Genomic DNA, 21,447 nt, shown 5'->3' on the forward strand with positions numbered 1-21,447 from the left:
GAAAGGGGAAGTTGTATGCTTGTGTTGTATTATATATATGAGAGTATATTCATCTTTTTTATTTTATTTTAAGCTTTGAATTGACCAAGAATATAAAGTGTAAATTAAAAAAAAAAGTAAAATGAAAAAAATAATTAAACTATAATTTATAGACAACGGTGGAAGTACTATTGGTGAAAGTAATGCAAAGCTTTTTATTTATAATAAAAAAAAAACCGCAAGACAGAATGATTGCACAACATGACATTTCTTTATTTAGCTAAAGTATTTAATAAAAAAAAAGGTCCAACAAAGCTTCCCTGGCGATGAATTCCACTTCAATTTCTTTATCTCATGTGCAGTGGAAGTGGTGGAATGCTTTGTTCGTGCCTGAAGAAATTTTCAGGATCAACTTTGGTCTTCACATGCACCAACCTGTAGAAGTTATCCTTGAAGTACTTAGTACCAAAAACACTCGCTTCAACAAAACTTGTGTTAGAATTTCTGTTCATGCCCAAATCAAGATCCCTGTAATTCACATATGCTTCCCTAGGATTCTTTGAGACATAAGGTGTCATGTAACTGTAAACCCTCCTAGTCCAATTTATATGCTCTGCAACGTTTTCCGTTGCATCTTGCCAGCTGGACCAGTAAAGGATCATGAACTTGGTACCTTTTCTATGAGGAAAAGGAGTCTGAGATTCTGAAATTCGGTTCATCATTCCACCGTAAGGAGTGAACACTACTAGCGGACTCTCTGCTTCAAATAACTTCTCCCATAACCCTTCAAGTGCCTTTTCAGGTATGGGTTTTCTGGCATAGTCAGATTTGCCTTTGAAGTAGGCCCTGTCCGGGTTCGTTCTTTGAAGGAAAAATTCAGGAGAAGTATTGTTTACTCAAGCCTGCCATATATATACAGTAGAATTGATCCAGTTTGTTTCGATACAATCCTGTCGTGTCAAACCCAATCCAGGGAAGCTGTGTTTCATTACCTGGAGAAGCCTGTTGGCGTCACCAAGAAACAGGGCATTGTAAGAGGTGGTGATAGTTCTTTTACCGTGGCTACTGACATTAGCTGTCTGAATTTGAACTCTGATGAAAAGATCCTTGTCTAGTTGATCAGCAATTTGTTGCCATCTATAGAGGAGTTTAGTTGCACCTTGTTCTAACGTCTTGGTAACGGTAAATACTGTCACAGCTGATGGTACAGGAACTAATTTTACCTTCCAGGCGGTGACGATTCCGAAGCTGCCACCTGCGCCTCCTCTGATGGCCCAAAAAAGATCTTCTCCCATGGCTTTTCGGTCTAGAAGTCTTCCATGAACATCAATTATATGAACATCAACGACATTGTCGGCTGCAAGGCCATATTTTCGCAACATGGCACCATATCCACCTCCTGAAATTAGCCCGCCCATACATACAGTTGGGCAAGTGCCAGATGGGAAGCCATGAGTTTTGCTTTTCTCAGAAATTCTGTAGTAAAGTTCACCATTCGTGGCACCCACCGGAACCCACGCGCTGTTGTGCTCAATATCAACGCTGATGGACCGGAGCTTGGCAAGGTCGACAACAATGAAAGGTGTTGGAAGGTTAATCTGCTGCAATATGTTTAACAGTTATTGTTCATGTATTTATTTCCTTTTATGATTCATTAAATGTAAATCAAATCTCTTAGAATTCTGCATTATTGTAGCATTGAATAGCTTTATTATTTTTAACAGTTACTCATGTAATCATCTGTATATATTTCTCTCCAAAGGTTCAATAAAATATAACTTTGCAGATTCAATCTCTTCTTATTCGATTTACATGGTATCAGAGCCCACGTAAATTGAAATTCTAAAATCAAAATTCTGCATTCAAAATCCTTCATAAACATTCTCACGAAATTTTGCCTTCACTGTCATGGCCAATCAAGAAATCAATCTATCAAGTCCCAGCACCATCGCTGCTCCATCTGATTCGTCCAAATCAGACCTTGCATCAAACTTCTGCAAATCTGACATCTCAAACCCATATTTCACCCATCACTCGGATCATCCAGGCCTCATCCTTGTCTCCAAATCACTGAATGGAGATAATTATTCTGGGTGGAAAAGGGCTATGACTCTCGCCCTAAACTCCAAGAACAAACTCGGTTTTATCAATCGCTCAATTGAAATTCCTTCAGAACAGACTGATCCTGAAGGCTATGCTACCTGGTCACGATGTAATGATATGGTCCATTCCTGGATCATCAATACATTGAACCCGGAAATTGCAGATAGTGTAATCTATTATCCCACCGCACATGAAGTCTGGGAAGATTTACAGGAACGTTTTTCACAGAGCAATGCGCCTCGCATATTTGAAATTCAGAGGGACATTGCATATCTTCGACAGGAGCAGCTCTCCATCTCCTCATATTACACGAAATTAAAAGGTTTGTGGGATGAATTGGCTTCATACACAGACACAACACATGGAACGCAGGCAGACCAACAAAGATTAATGCAGTTCTTAATGGGTTTAAATGACACTTACTCTGCAATTCGAGGCCAAATCTTGCTGATGAATCCTCTGCCATCCATTCGCCAAGCTTATTCTTCGGTATGTCAAGAAGAAAAGCAACGATTTCTCAGCGTTGCACAAACGGAGATGGGTGGGAGTACTGCCATGGCAGTACGTTATAATAATCAAGGAAAAAGAAATTTTATCTCAGAAACAGATCGCCCACAACACTCCGTGAATCGCCTCTCTCAGCCTCGTGATACTCGACCACAAGGAGAACGCCGTTTTGACCAGGATCGGCGCCGTTTTGGGTCAGGAAGGGGACGACCCCAGTGCACCCATTGTGGAGAAATGGGGCATTGGGTGCAAAAGTGTTTCCAGTTAAATGGGTATCCACCGAGACACCCTAAAGCGAGGATGAATGGGTACCCGATTGGAAATCAAAGCACGATTGGAAATCAGCACTCAATTGGAAATCAACACAATGGTTTTCCCTTAGCTAACCAGGTATCTGAAATGTCCCACAAAGATGAGGTAAGGCCCACGGTTTCGTTGTCAGAAACTCAACTCAAGCAACTTTTGTCACTCCTAAATAATCATGAGGACAGTTCTAGCTCAAAAGCCAATGCAGTAACAAAGCCAGGTTTGTCTGAACTTGATAACCATAACTGGATTATTGATAGTGGGGCTACCGACCATATCACATCTTCATCTGAATTATTGAATGAAAATAAGGACTGCTCACTACCACCTGTACTGTTACCTAGTGGAGACAAAGCAGATATTATTGCAAAAGGGTCTTTACCCTTAAATTCAGTCTATTATCTGCATGATGTTTTATCTGTGCCTACATTCAAAGTCGACTTGATGTCAGTAAGTCGTTTGACAAGGAGTTTGAACTGTTCAGTGACTTTTCTCCCTTATTGGTGTATTTTGCAGGATCTGGCTACGAGGAGGACGATTGGTTTGGGTAAACAGCGAAACGGCCTATACTATTTGGTGGCACTAGCGACAAAAAAGAACCTTACCAAACCTTCCTCAACCACAAATCATCCTGCATGCTACCTTACCCTCTCCTCTACCGACCTGTGGCATAATCGTCTAGGACATGTCTCACCTTCCCGTTTAAGTTTTCTCGCTAAATTTTTTTTTGAATTTTTCCGTTGAGTCAAAAAATGCTTGCCACATATGTCCTTTGGCTAAGCAAAGTCGTCTATCTTTTGGTACTAGTACTATTTCATCTACCAAGCCTTTTGATATTATACATTGTGACATTTGGGGTCGTTATCGACATTCATCTATTTCTGGCGCTAATTATTTTCTCACCATTGTTGATGATTATACACGTTTTACGTGGATATTTTTAATGCGTCACAAAAACTGAAGCACAATCAATTTTACAACATTTCTTCAGTTATATTTTCACTCAATTTGAATCTCGCATTAAAATTTTTCGAAGTGACAATGGTGGAGAATTTATCTCACTTCGATCTTTTTTTCAAGATAAAGGTGTCATTTTTCAAACTTCTTGTGTTTACACTCCTCAACAAAATGGGGTAGTGGAACGCAAACACCGACACATCTTACAAGTTGCCCGTGCTTTAAAATTCCATGCTCAACTCCCTTCACAAATTTTGGGGAGAATGTGCCCTCACGGCTGTCCATATAATTAATCGGCTACCTTCACCGGTTTATCTCTTTCAAAACACCTTTTGAACTTCTCTATTCCAAACCACCCTCATACTCTCATCTTCGCGTTTTTGGTTGTCTCACTTATGCCACTAATGTTCACACTTCTCATAAATTTGACCAACGCGCCATTTCCTTCTATTTTCATTGGATATCCAATCGGTCAAAAGGCATACAAGTTATTTGATTTATCAACAAAAAAGGTCTTTACTAGCCGGGATGTAAAATTTCATGAAAATATTTTTCCATATGCCACGGTCAACCCTTCCCATGTGCCCCATTATTCTGCCCAAAACTCATCAACCCACAAATCTGGACCCCTCCCGCTTCCAGCCCCGCCCCATGATCCCTTTGAGCCTCAATTTCGGCCCAGCCCAGAAACCCTCACCTCAGCTCAAACTCCCGATCCATTACATCATCACCTTCAGCCCAGCCCCTCTCCACTTATCCAAACCGAGTCCACGCCCTCTCCAGCCAACGACCTGTCATCCACACAAACTTCCCCAAATCCAATTCCACAATCTTCGTCTCCACCGCTTGAACCAATACCCCTCCGATCCCTCATCTCGCCTGAACCTGACCCAACCCACACCTCTCCAGTACCTACAACTTCACCTCCAGCAGCCCCACGTCGCTCCAGCCGCCAAATTGTTCCTCCAATTAAACTCGCCGATTACTTCTGCTCCGCTGCTTACTCCGATCAATCGACCTCCCACGTTCCAGCTCCGATCAAAGGTACACGATACCCACTGTCCAATTTCGTTTCATACCACAGATATAATCCTGCTTATCACTCTTTTGTGGCTAAAATTGAAACTGTCACGGAACCAAAATCATACTCTGAGGCCGCTGTTCATCCCGAATGGCAACAAGCCATGCAAACCGAACTACAAGCCCTCCAAGCCAATGGCACTTGGTCACTCACCCTCTCCCAGTTGGTAAGACCCCGATTGGTTGTCGTTGGGTTTTCAAGGTCAAGCATAACTCAGACGGGTCAATTGAACGGTTCAAGGCACGGCTTGTGGCGAAGGGTTTTCACACAATTAGCTGGCATTGATTATCAGGATACTTTCTCCCCAACGGCCAAGATCATCTCAGTTCGGTGTCTATTAGCTCTGGCTGCTGCCCGTGGATGGAATCTTCATCAACTTGACGTCAATAATGCATTTCTCCACGGTGATCTTCACGAAGAAATTTACATGTCTCCACCGCCTGGGCTTCGAAGACAGGGGGAGGAACACTTATTCTGCCGTCTACACAAATCATTGTATGGGTTGAAGCAGGCATCACGGCAATGGTTTGCCAAATTCTCCGAGGCCATACAATCAGCTGGTTATGAACAGTCAAAAGCCGATTATTCTCTCTTCATCAGAAAGCAAGGCAAGTCATTTACTGTTCTTTTGATATATGTAGACGATATCTTAATTACTGGTAATGATCCCGTGAGCATAGCTGATATCAAGAAATTCCTGCATAGAAAATTTCATCTTAAAGATCTTGGTAAACTGAGATATTTCCTTGGTATTGAGATTTCCACATCCAAAGCTGGTACTTTTATCTCTCAACGAAAATACGCATTGGAAATTATTAAGGATGCAGGTTTGCTGGGAGCAGCTCCCATCAATACTCCTATGGAACGCAACCTAAAATTGTCTGATAAAAGTGAGTTACTCAAAAATCCAGAGCGATATAGGCGATTGGTTGGGAGGTTGATATACCTCACGGTTTCAAGGCCAGATATTACATATTCTGTTCACATATTAAGCAGGTTCATGCACCAACCCCGAAAGGATCATTGGGAATCAGCTTTACGGGTGGTGAGATATCTGAAATCTGCTCCTGGTCAAGGCCTCTTCTTCTCCGCAACCAGTGATCTCAGACTGCGAGCTTACTCTGATTCTGATTGGGCAGGATGCCCACTTACGAGAAGATCGACCACAGGATACTGCGTATTCCTAGGTCCTCACTGATTTCATGGCGATCAAAACGACAAAAGACAGTGTCTCTATCTTCGGCTGAAGCAGAATATCGTGCTATGACAGGAGCTTGTTGCGAATTAACGTGGCTTCGTTGCTTACTTAAAGATTTGGGTGTGTTGCATCAACAATCAGCATTATTGTATTGTGATAATAAGGCCGCGATACACATTGCAGCGAATCCTATTTTTCATGAACGGACGAGACATATAGAAATGGACTGTCATTTTATAAGGGATAAGATTCAAGATGGTTCTGTAGAAACAAGATTTGTGAGTTCTGAAAATCAGCTAGCCGACATTTTGACTAAGCCATTGGGAAAGGAATTCTTCATTCCTATGGTCCGCAAGTTGGGATTGCAAGACATCCACTCTCCAACTTGAGGGGGAGTGTTGGAAGGTTAATCTGCTGCAATATGTTTAACAGTTATTGTTCATGTATTTATTTCCTTTTATGATTCATTAAATGTAAATCAAATCTCTTAGAATTCTGCATTATTGTAGCATTGAATAGCTTTATTATTTTTAACAGTTACTCATGTAATCATCTGTATATATTTCTCTCCAAAGGTTCAATAAAATATAACTTTGCAGATTCAATCTCTTCTTATTCGATTTACAAAAGGTGACTCAATCTCTGAAACATAAGAGAGTCCCTCAAAATCATGGCCTCCGCTACGGACTCTAAGGTGAATTCCGAGCTGCTTAGAGCAAATAACAACAGCTTGGATGTAGAGATTCTCGAGACTGAATTTCAGAAACCTATCCTGAAGTGCACGTGAAACTATAAACAGAGATAGGAGTAGGACCAGAAGCATTGAAAGTATCGAAGAACTTGAAGGCACCATTTTGCTTGCTTTCTTGCTTCTTTGGGTTGTCTTCAAGAATTGAAGTCTCAAGGTGCTCTTATAGAGGAGCTGTGAGGAGTTGATCGTAAATTGGTTTAATCACTACATTATCCTAGAAATATAATATTACTCTCAATTCTTTGCTGTAAAATGTTTAATTATGATTCTAAACAATTGATATAACTGGGATCTTAAATTTTTTACGTTAAAACTTTTTGAGAATTTATTTGCATCAAACAATTAATATAAATTATATTATATTTTGAGATTTCACTATTAACTTAAATTAGTAGATTTATATGGTTCTTTGATAAGATATTAGATTTTTAATGACCAAATAATTATAAGTTCGTATCTTATTATCTTTATTTTTTTATATAAAAATTAAATATGGACTTTGATTGGACTTTGATTGTTGATTGTTTAGACAAAACAAGATGAAAAGAAAGAAGGGAAGGGGTATAATGGATGAAGAAAGGGGAAGTTGTATGCTTGTGTTGTATTATATATACGAGAGTATATTCATCTTTTTATTTTATTTTAAGCTTTGAATTGACCAAGAATATAAAAAATGTAAAGTGTAATTTTTAAAAAATAAAAGTAAAATGAAAAATAATAATTAAACTATAATTTATACACAACGGTGGAAGTACTATTAGTGAAAGTAATGAATTTAGAGATCAATCCAAAACCTTTAATGAATTATATTTATTATGCTAAAGAACACAAAATATGAAATTAATAAAGAAAATTTAAAAAAAAAGAGATGGAAGAATAAAATGAAATGTCAAGGGATAATTAGAAAAGCGAAAAAATAAAAAGTTTGATGAAAACAGTGGCAAAACCGCCAAATTAACCTCAAGAATGGTGTTTCCTTGTTGATCATTTTTATTCTAAACATTTTTCAACATTCTTCTTCAACAAATTCAACTATTTAATGCAAAGCTTTTATTTATAATAAAAAAAACCGCAAGACAGCATGATTGCACCACATGACATTTCTTTATTTAGCTAAAGTATTAAAAAAAAAAAAAAAAAAAAAAAAAAAGAGTCCCTGCTCCAATCATGACTTGTGAGAATAGTGATCCAACTAAGCTTTGCTGGAGATGAATTCCACTTCAATTTCTTTATCTCATGTGCAGTGGAAGAGGTGGGATGCTTTGTTCGTGCCTGAAGAAATTATCAGGATCAACTTTGGTCTTCACATGCACCAACCTGTAGAGGTTACCCTTGAAGTAGTTGGTACCAAAAGCACTCGCTTCGACCAAACTTGCGTTAGAATTTCTGTTCATGCCCAGATCAAGATCCCTGTAATTAGCATATGCTTCCCTAGGATTCTTTGAGACATAAGGTGTCATGTAACTGTAAACCCTCCTAGTCCAATTTATATGCTCTGCAACGTTTTCCGTTGGATCTTGCCAGCTGGACCAGTAAAGGATCATGAACTTGGTACCTTTTCTATGAGGAAAAGGAGTCTGAGATTCTGAAATTCGGTTCATCATTCCACCGTAAGGAGTGAACACTACTAGAGGACTCTCTGCTTCAAATAACTTCTCCCATAACCCTTCAAGTGCCTTTTCAGGTATGGGTTTTCTGGCATAGTCAGATTTGCCTTTGAAGTAGGCCCTGTCCATGTTAATTCTTTGAAGGAGAACTTCAGGAGGAGTATTATTTGCAAAGCCTGACATATATACAGTAGAATTGATCCAGTTTGTTTCGATACAATCCTGTCGTGTCAAACCCAATTCAGGGAAGCTGTGTTTCATTACCTGGAGAAGCCTGTTGGCGTCACCAAGAAACATGGCATTGTAAGAGGTGGTGATAGTTCTTTTACCTTGCCTACTGACATTGGCTGTCCGAATTTGAACTCTGATGAAAAGATCCTCGTCTAGTTGATCTGCAATTTGTTGCCATCTGTAGAGGAGTTTAGTTGCACCTTGTTCTAACGTCCTTGTAACTGTGAATACTGTCACAGCTGATGGTACAGGAACTAATTTTACCTTCCAGGCGGTGACGATTCCGAAGCTGCCACCTGCGCCTCCTCTGATGGCCCAAAAAAGATCTTCTCCCATGGCTTTTCGGTCTAGAAGTCTTCCATGAACATCAATTATATGTGCATCAACGACATTGTCGACTGCAAGGCCATATTTTCGCAGCATGGCACCATATGCACCTCCTGAAATGTGCCCGCCCATACCTAAACTTGTGCAAGTACCAGCTGGGAAGCCATGAGTGTTGCTTTTATCAGAAATTCTGTAGTAAAATTCTCCATTGGTGGCACCCGCCTGAACCCACGCGCTGTTGTGCTCAATATCAACGCTGATGGACCGGAGCTTGACAAGGTCCACAACAATGAAAGGTGACTCAATTTCTGAAACATAAGAGAGTCCCTCAAAATCATGGCCTCCGCTACGGACTCTAAGGTGAATTCCAAGCTGCTTAGAGCAAATAACAACAGCTTGGATGTGAGATTCTTGTAAAGGAGTGAAGATAAACTCAGGTTTCGGTACTGAAGGCAAGGTGAACCTGAGGTTTTGAGCAGAATATTGTAAAACACTACTGAAGGAAGAGTTTTTCGGAGTATACAAGACAGTGGAAAAAGGAAAGGATGATTCTGAAGTTCTTGAGAGACATTTCAGAAACCTATCCTGAAGTGCATGTGAAACTATAAATGGAGATAGGAGTAGGACCAGAAGGATTGAAAGTAAGGGAGAACTTGAAGGCACCATTTTGCTTGCTTTCTTGCTTCTTTGGCTTGTCTTCAAGAATTGAAGTCTCAAGGTGCTCTTATAGAGGAGCTGTGAGGAGTTGATCGTAAATTGGTTTAATCTTTGCATTATCCTAGAAATTAATATAATTTTACTCTCAAGTCTTTGTAGTAAAATGTTTAATTATGACATTAGAGTTGAATTGTGATTCTAAACAATTGATATATATGTGATCTTTAAAAAAGTTATCAATTGTAGTAAAACTCTTCTCATATAGTTAGGAAAAATGAAACCAATTATGAAACTAAATTCTCAATTAATCCAATATTTAAGGATGAAAAAAAACTAATTTAAAAATATTAAACTTGTCAGACTCCCAAATCAAGTCAATTAGCCAAACCTATAAGTTGGTCTATGTACTTTATTAAGTTTAATAACATGACTTTTTTTATAAAAAAATTTCTTATCTATGAAAAAAGAATAGATAATAAAAACACTCTAAGTTCAATTAAAAAAAGGTCACCTCACCAAACTCATAAACTAGAGCAACTCAAGTTACTCTAGAAAACATACAAACCATGTTAGCCTTATAGAGCGGTAAAATAAAAATAAACAAATTATGAAGTCAAATTCTTAATCTTCCCAATATTAAAAGAAGAAATCGACAAAAAGATTTTAAAAAAAATCATAACAAAAATTAAAAAAAGAAAAAAGAAAAAAGAAAAAAGAAAGAAAGCAAAATACTGTTAATTACTATTATCATTCACAGTGCAATGTGTTCCTCACACCCTTTAATTTTTTTTACTTTATAAAGTTTAATAATATAATTTTTTGCTAAAAGTATTTTTGTTAACTATGTGAGAAAACAAATAAACTATAAAAAAATCAAGTTCAATTAAAAAAAAAAAGACCTATCAAACTTTCAAACCGAGACAATCTAGGTTACCTTGGCAAACCCATAAACCACACTAACCTTATATACAAGAAAAAAAATTATGAAACTAAATTTTTAACAATCTTAATTTTAAAAGATAAAATTGATATAAATAAAAATTAAAAGATTATAATAGAAATTTAAAAAACAAAAATAAAATACTATGACTATTATAATCCACAACGATGTTAAGTTAACAATGATTTGCAACGTATTAATTTTATATACTTCATAAAATATTTTGAAAAGTTTGAAATGACAAGGAATGTAGTCAAAGCAATCAAATTGAAAAGCTGCCTAAAAACATTTAGAAATAAGTAATTTTAAATTCGGTCAGTTTGACAAGTGTTTCGGAGACGCAGCCAAAGAAATGTAAGAATAAAGAAAACAGAATTTTAAAAAGAAAAAATCATAGACAGACTCTAATTCATGATTTTAATATCTTTTTAATATTCTACCCTAAAAAAATTACAATTCAACTAATAGGCTTGAAACTAACCTTCACAAAATATAAATAGTCGAGTTTTAATTCATATAAAAAGTAGCATGGAATCCAAAAATAAAACTAAAAATTCAAAATTAATTAGACAATTAATAAAACTGCAACTTCATAAGCTCATTTTAAGAATTTTTAGATATCGTTAATTACAAAATTTATTAAATTAATTGATATACATACAAGCTAATTTTGATAATCACATCAATTAAAAAAAAAACCTTTTAAATCCAATCTCGTTATAAACGATTTAACCTCTTATATTTTTTAACCAAATTCAATCCCAATCCAATGTTAATCAAATCAAATTAAGTTTCTTCTTTGACTTTAACCCGTAAAAACGGCATTATTGAAAAATTAGCAGTTTGCGCAAAGAATTATTGGCTCTCTGTCATATCTTAAAAACAAAATACTCACATGTAAAAGATCTTAAAACTATTAGGTGCATGCAATTGTATGTTGAATTGTTTTTTGTCAATCTTTTGAAAAGTTTAAAATGACAAGGTGCATGCAAGTAGGCGAAGCAATCAAGTTTGAAAAAGTTGCCTGAAGCCGCATTAATCTCAAATTTGGCCACTGAGTTGGGTTTAACTTGAAAACTAGGGAATGACAATATCTAAGCAGGTTTACATTTCACCCAAGCTAATTAATTTGTCAATTGCTCAATCTTGATTTTGTCCATGGCCTAACCTTTATATATATAATATATAATAATAATAATAGAGAGTATATTGAAAAGACTATAAAATCAATAATCAAAGTAAAATACAGAGACATAAAAAAAAAAAAAAAAAACTTCAAAAAAAAACTGATTTATTACAACAAAAATAAAAAAAATTACATAAGATTTTTTATTACACCACAATTTGATTCCATGAGAAAATCTTAAGAGGTCATTTTCTGTATAAATGAAGTTTGAATCCAGAATAAACAACCAAATAACAACTTGATGAAAGATGATGAAGAAAAAAGAAAACAAGTTTATAGTTCTCTCATCATAAATAATTTTTCTCCTTGACAACAAAATATTCCAAGTAATATTACTGAAGATTAGTCTTCAAACTAACTTTTAGAATTTATCTTTCACCATTCTAGCCATCCATGGCCTAACCTTGTAGAACAACTTGTTCCACTAAGATAAATTATTACATATCCAAAGCTGACACCATTGAATTAAAATCATCAAATAAAATTACAACTTGTGAAGCCCCAAGAAAACGATGTCCAGAAAAAACCAAATAATCTACCCCACCATAAATCCAACCAACTAGGCTCTTACGAAGCCATAAAATATCATACTCTTTTGAGCCAAGAATCACCTGATTCACAGCAGGAAGATTAGCAACAAGAGGCACCATATCTAAAGAGTGTTCTAGAGGAATAGTGTCGGCAGACAGAGTCCCCCTGACTAGACTCAATTTGATTGGTATCTGAACTCATATTGATCAAAATATTGTCTAGCCAGCATTCTTCGTCCCCTCATAAAATATTGTAGATGGTCCTGTATACTTTTTAAAAAAATTTATTTTGATTCTTAAGATTTTATTTTATGCAATTTGATCTTGATTGAAGGCCAATTGATTTGGATTTTTTAGGCAAAGGATGAATTGGAAGGATTGGGACCAAAATTAAAAAGACACCAAACATGGATGATGCGCTAGAAGTTTTGGAAAAGATATACTTTGGTCCTTTAACTTTAAAAATAACTAAAATTATACAATTTTGGTGTTTTGATTTTCTTGCAATTTAATTTTGATACAATAAATTATTTTTGTTATTTTTTAGTTTCTGGTTAAGAGAGAGTAGATAGAGAGGTCATTAGATAGAGAAAAATGATGTTGACACTAATTTAGGCTACTAGAATGATTGATATTTATGTCAAATGGTTCCATTTGATAAGTGGAGTTCATATCATGTGTTTTTTTTTTTTTACCTTTTAATGTTGTGAAAATACAGATATGAGTTTTGTTTGCATAGTTTTACAATGTCATAGATAGATTTATTACGGTTTCTAAGGTGTTTTTGGTAAAAAAAACATAAATCTTAATTTTTTGGATATTTGGTGATTAATTGCAGATATCAAATATTCGAGGACCATTTGGGATAAAATTCCAAGTTATTTCCAGAATTTTGTGAACATTACGAAAAGTAATTTTAAGGTATACTATAATATAAAAACTTGACTCCTCGGAGAAAAAACTTGTATAATGACACAAAAATAAGCATTCAATAAATGAATAGCCAATTATTTAATTTTGGATTATAGTGTATGGAGGACAAGGAAAGGCTGAATATAGATTTAGTAAAGTGGAGGGGGCAAATTTTTGATTTTTGAGGGAGGATTTTAGAAATTCTTTAAACTTGGGGGGTGTCAATGCCACCCCTAAATCCATCCGTGAGGACAAGATTAACAAGGGATATTAAAAAAAAAACAAAATCCCTTTAAATGTGCAATCAAGATTAGACTAAAATATTTAAAATATAAAGTTGAGGGTCCAAAATGAAATTAACCGCAAAAACTGCATTCAGAACCCGGTGAAATTAATCCATGAGCCTTGTGAGGTAGCTAGCAAGCAATGAGCTTAAATCCTTTGGAAAAACTAATTTCACTAAGCATCTATCAACATTTTAGACCTTAAATATTCATGTGAGAAGTGAATTTACTCTTCATATTATTATTTTATGTTTTTATTAAAAAAAATCCCAAAATAATTGGTTTCAAATTAGATTGTTGTTTCAAAGCACACCAAAAAAGATTTAATCTCATCATGGGAAAACCTAAATTATAAATACTCTAATCATTGAAAAGAAAAATAATAATAAAAAAAGGATCTTGAATTTTTTTTGCTTCATCATCTGTAATAATAAAAAAGATTTACCAAATGGGCTTTATCCGTTTCAGGATAGGCACAGAGACCCAAATAATGATTTATTTTATTGTAACAAAATAGTCTATCTGACAAGTCCAGTCCAATCCTTAAGCTCTAAATCAGTAAAAAAAAGAACAGAAAAAACGTACCTATCTTACAGCTCCTTGAGATGCTTCAAACCTGGCATCGTCTCCCCAAACACAAAGAGAGTAGTTGTGGTTTTATATATATATATATATATATATATATATATATATATATATATATATATAGTAAACTTCAAGTTTTAATGATTATAATTTACTTATTTGTATGCATGACCCTGCTGAGAATTAAAAAAAAATACATAAAAAAGAATATTTAGGTTGTAGAGAAGTTGTTGATATTGTAATTAAACTTAAAAATACAGTCCTTAAAAAAATCTATTATAATAATTTTTTATTAATGTATTTCTTGTTTATCTCAATGAATGCACAGTTTTAAGAGAAGTGTGAATGGGCGATAGGCATTGCATTTTTTTTTTATTACAGTCTTTTTTTCTTAAAAAAAAAAAATAATAATCATAAATATGACCTCTAGATTTAAATATGCACATGACCAACTAAATTATTTGCATGAAAATTGTTGTCATGTGAAATAAAATAAATACATCATGTGGAATAAATAAATATACTAACCTGCTTCAATTTATTATAAGGAGTCAGTTTTTTTAGAGTTTAATGATGGAGAAATATATCATATTATACAGTCCAAGATTCAACGGATCATCCAATATATATATATATATATACACACACCAGATTTGAACCTCCAACATTTAAATTTTTTGCTTTTCTCAGAAATTCTGTAGTAAAGTTCGTCATTCGTGGCTCCCGCCTGAACCCACGCGCTGTTGTGCTCAATATCAACGCTGATGGACCGTAGCTTTGCAAGGTCTACAACAATGAAAGATGTCTTAATTTCTGATACATAAGAGAGTCCCTCACCATGGCCTCCGCTACGGACTCTAAGGTGAATTTCAAGCTGCTTAGAGCAAATAACAACAGCTTGCATGTGAGATTCTTTTAAACGGGTGAAGATAAACTCGGGTTTCGGTACTGACGGCAAGGTGAACCTGAGGTTTTGAGCAGAAGATTGTAAGACACTAGTGAAAGAAGAGTTTTGTGGAGCATACAAGACAGTGGAAAAAGGAAAGGAGTAGGACCACAACTATTGAAAGTATGGAAGATCTTGAAGGCACCATTTTTCCTGCTTTCTTACCTTTCTGGCTTGCCTTCAAGAATTGATGTCTCAAGGAGTTCTTTTATAGAGGAGCTATGAACAATCAACAGGAAATTAAATTATTTTGTAGCTGGTTTTGTGCAATGAGATATTTACTTGTGATATTACAATGGGATTATATAAATTTGAATGATTCATATTCCAATCATATTATACATATAGTCAAAATTGAATAAATGTAGCAATATAGTCAAACTTTTAGACTTTAGATGTTTAATTAAGTAAACACATCTTCCAATCATATTATACATATCGTTATAGCTAAAGTGAATAAATCAACAAATTGAGGATTGATTTGGAAATTAACATATTTTGGCGCCATTTTCTTTTAAATGAAATTGCAAGTTCTGTTCAAAATGATGCACTTTCATGTTCTATTAAAAAAAAAAAACCAAAATAGTATCGTTTTGAATGACACTGTATATCTTCTTCTTCCCTGACGTGCAAAGGCAAGGGAAGAAGGTTTTTCTTCCCCTTCTTTGCAGCACCTATATTCCCTCTTTCTCCCTGTCCTCACTTGTCTAAACCCTAACTCAACACACGCCCCTCACCTGCCACCATGATGAAGATTAGGTAGGGAAGCCATGCTCTGCGGCTAAGGCGACTACACAAAGGCCACCCCTACCACCCCACCTTGTCTCTATGATTGGAAAGAGGTAGGGTAGCTCTCACTTCCCCTATCATATAAATACCCCACTCAATAGGCCAAGAGCAGGGAGGTAAAGAAAAAACAAAGGAAATAAAAAAGAGAGATGAAAGATAGAGATACTCAAACAAAGAGAAGGAGGGAAGAAAAAGAACAAAACAAACCAAAGAAAAAAAATAGAGAAACGGAGACAGAGGTAGAGAACATAGGGATTGGGAAGGAATAAGAAGTAAAGGAAAAGGAAAGACAGAAAAAGAGTGCGAGAAATAAAAGAAAAAAAAACGAGGGAAGAAGAAACACACAAAATAAAGGAAAAAAGAAGAAGAATAGTCATTTGTAACAGTCGTCCACTGCAACATCATCGCCATCGAGAGCCACCAGCACCGTTAATGCCGTCAGCAGGTGTGCCCCCCCCGCTTCTCCTTCTTCTGCTTATTTTCTTGTCTTCACTGCCGTGTAAAGTGAATAGTAAAGAGTTGTTCCACTGTTAACGGGGTCGGACAACGCCGATCCAAACCAAAATGGATGGGCTGGGTTTGGCCCAATCTGAAAGGGAAAAAACATCTGGTGGGCCAAATCGACTCAACCCCAATACCTTGGGCCAAACTCAGCTTAATTTATTATAGGCTGATTTTGGCCCAGTCGGGATGGGCTTAGCCCAGTGTAATTGGGCCAATCCAATTCCAATATATTGATATAATAATGTATATAATATAATATAATATAATATTATATGTTAAAAAAAAGTTTTTTTAAAAAAAAAATATCCAAATCCTTTGAAAAACTTCTTTGGGATTTTCTCACAAGTTTTTTTTTTTTTTTTTTTTATCATTTTGGGTTAATGTTGATTTATATTTTTATATTGTAAAGATATAGATCCGATATTAAAATACATGGTTTTCTTTGAAATGTTTGCAAAACAATTATATAAAAAACAAAAGAAAATAATTGTTTTTCGTGCATAAGGCCAAGTCTCTCAAAAAATAAAATAAAAATCATATTATATTTTCATACAACAAAAACAATTATAGAAAATGTTTAGCATGTATTTTGGCTTTAATAACCATTTTATTAAAGCCATGAGAACTAAGCCAATAATTTTGTAAATATCCAAAAAATATTTTTGTTTTTTTAGTAATTGGAATTATGAATTTATATGTAAAACCTTTCTCCCGATGTTAAAATGTATTTTTTATAGACACTAGAACGGTTAGGTTTTTACGTGATAAGATAAGGATCTATTTACCGAGCAGGACTTTTCTTAACTCATAGATAGACCAATAATTATAAAACACAAAAAGACATTAGATTTTTTTTAATCAGACCATTAAACAATGCAGCTTGCCTTTGGTAGGGCGTATTTGGGTGCTAATACCTTCTCTTTACGCAACCAGTCTCCATACCCAATCCCTAAGATCAGTTAGGGTTTTTAATGATCAAAATACTAGGTGGTGAGTCTCGTTCTCCTTTTCCATGGATAGAAGACAAGAATTCCTTGTCTGCTCCATTTTTCAATTTCCATATACTTAAAAGAGTTGATGGTCTCCGCGATGCCACACACGTGCGACAAACCACATAGACCACTAAAGGTTAACAATAATTGCTCGTATAATCACCTAAGTTGAGTTGACATGTACCAAAGTTAAGCCATCTCAAAACTAAGCTGGGTTGTCCGAGCCTTAACTTATTCTCGCACAATCGCCTAGACGACCAGAGATTAGGAGTGCAAACCCGATTGTGAGGAACAGAAGGTCGATACACCATGACCCGTCCGTATATCCTCAATCATAGTGTTTGACATACAATAAACTCCATTTTTATCGAGTCCACCAGACAATCCAGCCTTTAACCACAAATTCAAATCGAGTTTTAGATAGGTCGAAGGATCTCTCATGCAAACGGGTATTATATGTTTCCTGAAAAAAGAAAAAAAAATCAATAAATTAAAAAAAATAATAAATTAATAAAAAAATTGTTAAAATTCAATTTACCATGAACTTTTGAGTTTGACTATCCACAAGCTATTATACCTTTTTTTCAATAGACATCATTTTGCATATGAGTTTTAACAAAAAGCTTAATCGGTCTTGGATCATGTCCAAGAACTGTAACCTGTAAAAGAGAGTTATTGTTTCTTAAACATTAAATATTTTCATATAAAACAACAATCTAAAAAAAATATACATAATAAAACAAAATTTTACCATCCTCTTTACAATTGAAATGAACAAAATGGATTTAGTAGAAGTTTAGACACATGTCAATTTGTTGGTATCCTAGGTCAAGGGGTTTCATCATGGATTTTGCAACATATAAGTTTGTTTTTAGCATATTACCTTTAGATAAAATGCTTCTTGTCCATTCAATAATTTTATCGTAACCGCCTTAGCTCAACCCATGATTTTACTTAATGGTAAACACTTGTGCAACAATCGATAATTTGTTATTATTTGTGAAACCATACCATAATGGTTCGTCAAAATCTTTCAATTAGTTCTTCATTTACAATTGAACATTCACATGCATTATCCTGATTCATTCTCATTGCATCCATAATCATACTCCTACAATGATTATTATTATCATTTACAATTACATTCACATTGCTAGAACTAAAATTCGACCCAACCATCTTTTATACCATGATCTTGTACGAAACATATGATTCTACATGTGCAAACCAACACAAGTACTTCTCTAAGAACTGTTTTTTGCTAGAAGATGTATTGTAATAACATTTAGATTGAGAAACTTTTATTTTTACACCTCTTACATAGAAATCTAATACTGCATCCACTAATATTTTTGGATTAGATAGTGTGTATTTAATCCCATTACAATAACTTATATCGCGCAACTTTTAAGGTGAAACTCGATGCATCCAAGAATGATCATCCATGATACATATGAAACCTATATAAAATATTGATGACAACATGTATTAACACTACTAGAAATTCGCTTAATAGCAACAGATTTACAGACATAATATTTTTGTCGGTAATTTGAGGTCGAAATTACTGACAGAATTTATCCGTCCGTAATTCAGTCGGTAACTACTGACGAACAATATCCGTTGGTAGTTACCGACTGAATTACGGACGGAAAGTTCAGAATAAAAAAAAAACGGTGAGTCGTTGATGTGGGAGTTTTGGTGGGGGTTTTTTCCGACGGAATCACCAACGGATTGAAAACGATAGTACGGTGACACGACTGGTTCACCATTGAAAATACCGATAGACTCACCGAAGGATTTGAAATGGCTGATCCATACAGTGACGTGGCTATTTTTCCGACAGAAGAACGCTGACGGATATTTTGTAGTGAAATCATCGGAAAAAGTTAATATAATTCCTTGCTGCCAGACCTCTCCTCCCCTATTTCTCCGCTTCTTCTTTCTAATCCCAACTCTCCTCGTCTGCATATAGCCACACAAAAAAAAAATCTCCCTCATCTCAGCACAACAAGTTATATTTCTTGAAGTTTTGTGGTCACAACATCCGTGTTTTGATTTCTGATGGATTTTATCAATTTTTGTTAAGTAATTCTATCTTTTTTAAATTTTAACATTTTAAATGTCAATTTTGTTGTTTATTTTAGTATATGGTATTTTGTTAGTAGATGTACATGTTTTATTGTTATTTTCTCAAACAAACTTGTAGTATATGAATGTATAATTTTATACTCTGTTATGGTTTGTTTTAGAATTTGCAAGATTGTATTTGTTTGTAAATCGTTAAACTTTATGGAATTACCGAATTACATGTTGTTGTTTTGAAATTAATTAATAGCTTGCTTAATGGTCCGTTTTAAGTTTTATAAATGGTATTGCGGTGTGTAATTTTCTGGTAAATTTATATATATTAATTTGCTATATATGGACGTTAAATAAATGTTCATATGAATATTTAATATTATGAGAAGTTGTGATTGGTTTTTGTTGGATACTCTGAGGTAAAAGTAATATTTTTAACAAATTTATTTACTAACTTAGTTAAGTAATACATGATAGTCATCATAATTTTGTAGAGGTTCGATAATATAATATATATATAGAAGTCAATGGATGTATCGAGATTCACCCAAGGATTGGCGAAGGATAGATTATTGTTTGTAAACGGTGTTCAAGGTTTTATTAGGTGTCCTATGCAGGAAGTGTCAATAAAAAGTACCTGCATCCAGATGTTATAAAATGATACATCTTCTACACAAAGGGTTATGGAGAAGTATCAGTGTTGGTATGCATATGGATAACTATTTGTTAGTAAGAGGAGAATGGGAGAAACGGTGGTTGGGTCAACTTCTAGTGCTAGCAACGTGCATGAAGCGCATAATGACAACACTAATCCTTACAGAAATATGGTTATGGATGCAATGAGAATGAATCAAGGTAATGCCAGTCAATGTCTAATCATAGAAGAAGAATTTAATGTAGATGCAGATAGGTTTTTTGATTTGTTGAAAGATTCTGACGAACCAATATGGGATGGCTGCACAAACCACATTAAATTATCAGCCGTGGCACAGGTGTTCACCATCAACTCAGATCATGGGTTGAGTGAGGCCAAGTATGAAAAAATTATTGAATGGGCGAGAAGCATTTTACCTGAAGGGAACAGGCTGAAAGAGAACTTCTATACTGTGAAGTCCATGATGAAACCCCTCGGTTTAGGATATCAAAAAATTAACATGTGCCCTAACTTCTGCATGCTATACTACCTTGAAAATGCTGAGATGACTGAGTGCATGACATGCAGGCATTCCCGTTACAAACCCAGAACTGGCATGGGAAAGACTCTAGTGGCATATAAAAAACTTAGATACTTCCGATCTCACACCCTAGACTGCAGAGGTTATTCATGTCACCAAGGACTGCTGAGCACATGACATGGCACCAAGCACATGATGCGGTTGATGGTGTGATGGTGCATCCTTCTTAGACGGGCGAAGGCGTGGAAACGCTTTAACAGTGTGCATCCTGACTTTTCAGCTGAATCAAGGAATGTGCGTCTTGGGTTGTATATAGACGGATTCAACCCATTTGGGTCATTTGCTGCTCCCTATTCTTGTTGGTCAGTCATACTCACAGTTTATAACTTGCCACCGAGAACGTGTATAAGGCCAGAGTTCATGTTTTTATCTACTATCATACCCGGTCCAAGCAGCCCGAGGCGGAATATAGATGTTTGTCTTCGACCGTTGATTGATGAGTTGGCGCAATTGTGGTCCTCCGGAGCTCTGACTTATGATATATCGAGGAAACAAAATTTCCTTATGAGAGCGACATTGATATGGACTATTAATGATTTTCCAACTTATGGAATGCTTTCTAGTTGGAGCACGTATGGGAAACTCGCATGTCCATACTGCATGGAAAACAACAAGGCATTCACGCTAGCAAACAGAGGTAAAGATTTCTTTGTTGGCAGAGTTGAAAAAAATGTTACATCCCCGCATATTTCTGGTGAAGAATTGCATCATGTTGTATCAGAGTACTGTGACATTGTGTTTGACCTTCAATCAAGTAA

General features: G+C 35.4%; 1 protein-coding gene and 1 pseudogene across 1 annotated transcript; both read right to left on the reverse strand.

Annotated features, from left to right (window-relative positions):
- Positions 1 to 305: 305 nt before the first annotated feature.
- LOC118040849 (monolignol oxidoreductase AtBBE-like 13) lies at positions 306 to 6,984 on the reverse strand (annotated as a pseudogene).
- A 931-nt stretch (positions 6,985 to 7,915) lies between these two features.
- LOC118040850 (monolignol oxidoreductase AtBBE-like 13) lies at positions 7,916 to 9,731 on the reverse strand. Its single transcript, XM_035047894.2, has one exon. The coding sequence runs from the start codon at positions 9,711 to 9,713 to the stop codon at positions 8,112 to 8,114; it is 1,602 nt and encodes a 533-aa protein (XP_034903785.1). The 5' UTR covers positions 9,714 to 9,731; the 3' UTR covers positions 7,916 to 8,111.
- Positions 9,732 to 21,447: the final 11,716 nt, after the last annotated feature.

The sequence above is a fragment of the Populus alba genome, chromosome 11 (genome assembly GCF_005239225.2).
Source record: "Populus alba chromosome 11, ASM523922v2, whole genome shotgun sequence".
Classification (NCBI taxonomy): Eukaryota; Viridiplantae; Streptophyta; class Magnoliopsida; order Malpighiales; family Salicaceae; genus Populus; species Populus alba.